This window comes from Artemia franciscana, chromosome 13 (assembly GCF_032884065.1).
Source record: "Artemia franciscana chromosome 13, ASM3288406v1, whole genome shotgun sequence".
Taxonomy (NCBI): domain Eukaryota; kingdom Metazoa; phylum Arthropoda; class Branchiopoda; order Anostraca; family Artemiidae; genus Artemia; species Artemia franciscana.
Window position 1 is genome coordinate 49,252,911 of NC_088875.1, and position 6,628 is coordinate 49,259,538.

The 6,628-nt window shown below is 33.8% G+C and overlaps 1 protein-coding gene across 1 annotated transcript in view; it reads left to right on the forward strand.

The window, feature by feature from the left end:
- The window catches only part of LOC136035037 (probable endochitinase), a gene marked incomplete in the record, with an annotated part of 42,699 nt that extends 36,362 nt beyond the window's left edge, over positions 1-6,337 (forward strand). Inside the window, 3 exon segments of the mRNA XM_065716638.1 lie at positions 1,240-1,535; positions 3,114-3,599; positions 5,235-6,337. Of these exon segments, the coding sequence (XP_065572710.1) occupies positions 1,240-1,535; positions 3,114-3,599; positions 5,235-6,245 (1,793 nt within the window).
- Between the last annotated feature and the right edge of the window lie 291 nt (positions 6,338-6,628).

Consider the following 6,628-nt stretch of genomic DNA (forward strand, 5'->3'; position numbering starts at 1 on the left):
AGATAAGGTCATCAATGCTTAACACGCGTTTGTCAGACAAAATGCTTGTGCTGAAATATAGCTGAATTATTCGCTCAGGTTGTATTCACTGTCTTCACACAGTTCCGAGTTATCTTTTTTTATTTTGTAAGGTAGAAATATAGAATGGTCTTAGTCATTTTTTAATACGTTGCTATATTTTTTAAGCTTTCATTACCCAATTCAAACTCTCATGCTTAGTTTTCACTGTGCTTGATACTTTAATCAGTAAGAAGAATGATGGCTGCAGTTATACGGTAGCCCAAAAGATATTAGGTTTCATAACATAAATATTAAAAGACAGGGAACAATAGACAAATTTATTTAACCATTTTTGAGTGTATGAAAGGACCTGTTGCTTGTAAAATTAAGATAATGTAAGAAGTCCAAAATACAGAAAAACAATTCTGGAATTAAAAGCTCAGTTTGCCAAATATTTCCGTTAGCAACAAAAGGGACATAAAACAATAAATAAAGGGTAGATAATTTTTTTGTATCTCGAGAGCCAAATGTGGTAGGAGAAAAAGTAACTGAACCAATGAATACAATTATAAAGGCTGTAAACATATGTTGGATAGATAAATTAACATAAAAGCTTTTGAATAACCACAGCCAATACTTACTGATAACCAGCACATCGATTTTGACCTTCAAATTTCTAAAGAAATCAATAATATCTTTAAAGTATTCACTTTAAATTACACTTGCGAAGATTTTTCAACAACCAAACGCTTGACAATTCGTGAAACGTCGTTCACCAGCTGTTACGTGGAATAAACACAAAGTCAGCAGTAAAATTTATCTGTTAACGGATTGTTGTTTGTTCCTTTTGTAACTGAAATTATATGTGAAATTCTGACAAGTCAGGGAAACAACAAAACAAGTAGATAACAACCTCTAGTTCATATCTTGTTTCAATTAAATGGATATTTTTAAACCAAAATAAAGAAGATTTACCTTAAAATATTAATTCCGTGCCATATGTGCCGTAGGTTGCGATGGAACCTGGAGGTACAATGCATATTTAAGCAGTTGCAAGCTATCTTCTCATCTTTTTTAGTCCTTAGAGGGACGCTACAGCTTTTAATTTTAATATATATATATATATATATATATATATATATATATATATATATATATATATATATATATATATATATATATATATATATATATATATATATATATATATATATATACTTTTGTTTCTTGTTCCAACAGGCAATAATGACAAAGTATTCTTTTGTTACTATGGAAGTTGGGCAGTGTACCGTCCGGGTAATGGAAAATATGATGTTGAAAATATTGACCCAGAAATTTGCACTGACCTGGTATACACTTTTGCTGGGCTAAGTTCTGACAACCGAATTGTAAGCCTAGATGAATGGAATGATTTATATGACAACTGGGGAAAAGGAGCATATACTCGTTTCAACAATTTGAAATTGAAGAATCCAAAACTGAGAACTTGGATTGCAATTGGAGGCTGGAATGAAGGCTCTGAAAAATATTCAAGGGTAAGTATATTTCATGAAAATGATGTGTAGGCTAAGTAATTTCGATGCCATCTGGCTCCAGACCCTCTTATAAGGGTTACGATCAATCTTGCTGAGTGTTAGTGTAGTTTTTGTGACCATTGTTTGGCTTATCAGCAGGATTTCCTTTTTCTACACTTGTAAGAGTTTGTCGCGCTAACCCTCTGAAAAAGGGTAATTTAACTATTAATGTAAAAAAAAAAATTCTGAGGCAGATTCTTAAAGTGAAGGCCCAACAGACGCAGAATGCTTAGCAGTTTCCTGGGCTATTGACTAGGGACGCATCGGCATCTTATATTGAGCCTGGGAGGTATAAATATACTAAAAAGATAAATCATATAGTAAAAAGTGGTATCAATCAAAATAACTGTAAATTATTGTTTACGTAATTGAAAGTCCTATTATTAAGTTTTTTTTTTTAGTTATTCCAATTATTATTTTCATGGAACAGATGAAGAATAGTTACTCAGCTGAAAGTAATACAGATTGTATTCAATGTACTATTTATTTTTATTTTTTTTTCCCAGATATGAGGTTCAAATTGTAATAGAAAACCAGAAAAAAACCATCAATATTCTTTATATTTGTTGTAAAGATATTTTTTGTTCATTTTAATCATTAATTCATGGAGGTGGCTTTTAGTTTCTTCTACAATACTTTAGCTTTAAAAATAATCATGGCTATAGTTTGCACTTTTTGCTGTTTGTATAATGGGAAGGGATGGTTGTCTTTGTTGTTATCTACAAAGAATATAAAAGAAAGAAATTAAACATAGTGTGAGCACAAGTAATCATATAATCATTGAAAATTTCAACCGTAGGAAATTATTGCCAATGAATAAATAAAATAAAAAACAAACAGATGTTTGCAATGAGGAATCAGATCAAACTTAAAACAAATAAAATTACACAAACTGGAGCAGGGATACCACCCCCTAAGCTCCATAAAGGCCAAAACATCATTTGCACTTTGCTAAAAACAAATATATTGTAAAGCTTTCCCTTTTTACCCTATCAATTAATCCAAAATAGCTGAGACTTCCAGAGATGAATATTATTATATATGAAACACTCTGCTTTCAATGGTTTTTTTCAGTTATCTTGACTATTGCAGTGATTTTTCTTTCTTTTCTTTTCTTTATTGTTGATGTAATGACAAGCTGAAACAATACGGAAATAAAAATTGTTTTTAATATCCAAACCTGTTTTCCACAACCTGACCTAACCTAGTGTTGCTGATTATTTAGTTTGAAATAGGGGTAAGAGACTCTGTAAGCTAGCCAAGAGTCAACCCTCTTCCAAATAGGTATCTGAAGAAGTCTTCAGGAAAAACACGAGGAGCCCCAGGTTTTTTGCCCCCCGCCGTGCATTGCACTTCTGGCTGAAAACAGAAAATCAGAGATCACTTGAATAGTCCAAATTCCTGTTATGCGGACTATTGGTCAACATTCAAACAATTTTTTTTGAAGTAGAGAATTTAAAAATCACTAAAGCAACAGAAGACCTGTTTGCATTCTAATTCCTATTGTTGGAGTACTTTAATTTTCTGTTTTTCTTACAGATGGCATCAATGGCAGGAAATCGTGCAATCTTCATTCAAAGTGCCGTAGAATTTCTACAAAAATATAACTTTGATGGTCTTGACCTTGATTGGGAGTATCCTGTTCAACGTGGAGGAAGCAAATACGACCGTGAGAACTTTAACCTCCTGTGCAAAGAGCTACGCGAGGAGTTTGATAAACACGGTCTCCTCTTATCTGCAGCTGTTGGAGTTGGTAAAAAAACAACTGATACATCATATGATATACCAACAATATCTCAATATCTACACTATATTAATCTGATGGCCTATGATTTTCACGGTGGTTGGGAACCTTACACGGGAATGAATGCTCCTCTTTACGCCCAGAATGGAGATATGGATGATGATGTGTATCTTAATGTAAATTTTAGTGTTAACTACTGGATTTCGTTAGGAGCACCAAGAGAAAAGCTAACCCTTGGTATGGGACTCTATGGAAGATCTTTCACTCTCAACAGTCCATCTGTAAGTTTTCCTTTTAATTTCTCAAGTTGCATCAAAAACAAAACATTTGGAACATTCTGAACACCAACCTTGACTCACATGGGTTTACTTTTTTTGATTACTCCTTTTATTGATAAGATGTTCCACCACTTAAATTTTATGGTGTATTATTTTTAGCTTTGCTTTATGATTTTGCATATACGCACATAACTAAACTTAAAATAACAAAGTATAAGCAGCTTTCACATGGTTCTGAAAGAATACAGCATGCCGTTTCAAGTAAAAATTACAAGTGACATCCCTAGCATTAGCCTTAATTTTACAGTAAGTAGAATTACGGCTGCACATGTTCAGGCAACATAACTCTAATGCTACGTTCAATTAACTTTTGTGTAAATTCAAAATCATAGGTTGCACAGTAGTGCTGCCCAAGTAAAGACCAAAGTGGCTTCCAAGTATTGTTTTTTTCCCAAGCCACATAGTATAGAGGGAGTTGTTTAGCAGTTTTGAAAGGGGTTTATTCAATTGGAAACTGACATTTTTATTGCCATTTTTCCAAGTAAAACGTTATTTGAGGAAGACCAGCCTCCCTCCCACACTTCTTTTGACTACCCACCCCTCTCTCAACTTGAAAAGAATCCCGATAAAAATTTCAAGGTAGTCGTTCTTTGCACAATAGTTAAAATGTCCAGTAGCTATGCTTTCAGGGATGACATAATGTTAAAAGCCTCTAAGGCGAGGGGCCAAAAGCCTCTAAAGAAGTAACCCGTTGTTTACGCATAAATTTCATAACGAAAAAGGGGGGTATTTTCGATTTTTCGTGTCTAATTAGCTTAAAACTGTTATCTGAGGGCTGGAGTAGTTGTACGATTATTTTTGAAACTTCATTGAAGGCATTAAACCAGCAATAAATAACTAATATATCGCCAAAGATGGTACACTGAAAAAATTATTTTGACAAGAAAGCTTTATTTTGTTTACTGAATGTTGTCACAATTTGTGCTGTTTCCATACTCTTGGTTTTCAGAGGAGGTGAACTGAAACCACTTCATCTTTTGGTGCCCTCAACTCAGTTTTTGTAGAAAGTAAATGTTCTATCCTTATACTATAGGGGACCAAAAGGAGAATGTAAAGTTCCTAGCCCAGGTTGTTAAATCATCTTGAGTAGAACTTTAGGGTCTCCATATTATTTTTTACAACCACAAAGTTGAAGTCAAAAGTTGGACTTTTATTAATATTTTTGTCCTAAAAAGTTTTTTTTATTATTTTCCATTGTCCCTTTAAAAATTTCGTTTCCACTTTTTTTTTTCGTTTTGGATTCTTTTTTGGTGATTTTTGTTTTAGTTGCGATTGATGAGAGCAAATAATTTTAATAATTACTATAAATGTAAGAAATAGCAATAATTCTAATGTTTTTGCTTTTTGAATACATTCACAAAAAGAATTAAATTGATCAAATAATTAAGAAGTGCTATAACCAGGCATAACTCGAATTATAAAAAAAGTTTGAATTTTGCTTTTCGAATTCATTCACAAAAAAATTAAATTGATTTAATAATTAAAAAGTGCTATAACCAGATATAATTTGAATTATAAAAAAAGTCAAATCCATCTAGACATTACGCCAATGAAATATAATGAATTTGGATATTTTAGGTAAATGGAGTAAGAGCACCGGCAAGCAATCCAGGTACAGCTGGCCAGTATTCAAGAGAGGCTGGTTTTTTGACCTATTACGAAATATGTTCAGCCATTCAATCTGGATGGAATTCTGTGTGGGATCGATATTCTCAATGTCCCTATGCCCACGGTGGAGGTCAGTGGGTGGGATATGATAATGTTCAATCTTTAAAGCTGAAAGTCAAACTTATTCATGATTTAGGATTGGCTGGTGGTATGATTTGGTCTTTAGAGTCAGATGATTTCAGAAACGTTTGTGGAGGTGGGACTGATCCTCTTTTGCGAACCATCAAAGAAGCATTAAACTCTAGCAATTCTCAAGTTACAACAACTACTACAACAGAAGCCGGAGCTGTTACCACGACGACAGTGGAATCTAGCACTTCAAAACCAACAACTATTACTATTACCACAACAACTCCAGAGTCTATTACCACAACAACAACGATAGAGGCCTCCACTACAACCACACCTACCCCAACAACAACAACAGCACCTATGTTTACGACTGAATCGACTACAGTTTCTGTGGGAACAACTACTCCAGAGCCTCTAACATCATCTACAACCATGGCAAATACGACAACCACTACAAAAGCTTCAGTCCCAACGACTGTGACAGCAACAACACCTGTGGAAACTACTACATCCCCGGAAACTGAAACAACTACAACTATACAAACCACTACTACTACAACGACAACAGACATTCCAACAACTACCGAAGCTACAACAACTACAACCATACCAACTACTACTACAACGACAACAGACATTCCAACAACTACCGCAGCTACAACAACTACTACTAGGAAGCCTACGAATATTGTATGTAATGAGTTTGGTTTTGCACCCGACCCTGATGATTGCACAGCATTTTATAGATGTGCAGACCATAATGGCTCTATTATCCTATACAAGATGTACTGTGCAGCTGGTACGATTTACCATGAAACATTGATGAACTGTGTCCATGGTACTTGCTAGAAAAAAACATTCTGATCAATAAATTGCCTGAATATGTTTTTGCGCAATGTTAAGTTTTAATCATTAGTACAATAAATGTAATTAGAGAGAAAGTGCTATCTGATACGATAATTTTAGTTAACTCTAGGTATTTGTAAAAAGTAAATAGTTTATAATAATACTTGTCGTTCATTTCTTTATCATTGACTCGAGGTTTGTCCAATAACGTAGGGACTTCCGTAGACAGAGCATAATTTGCTTCAGATTGAAACACCTACCTCTACTAATGAAATTTTTGTAAGAGGTTCACACACCAAAATTCAAGAGATTCAAAATTCAAGATTTTTATTTCACGCAAATTAAACAAACACAAATAATTGGATAAAGCCAACAGGAAGCTGAGC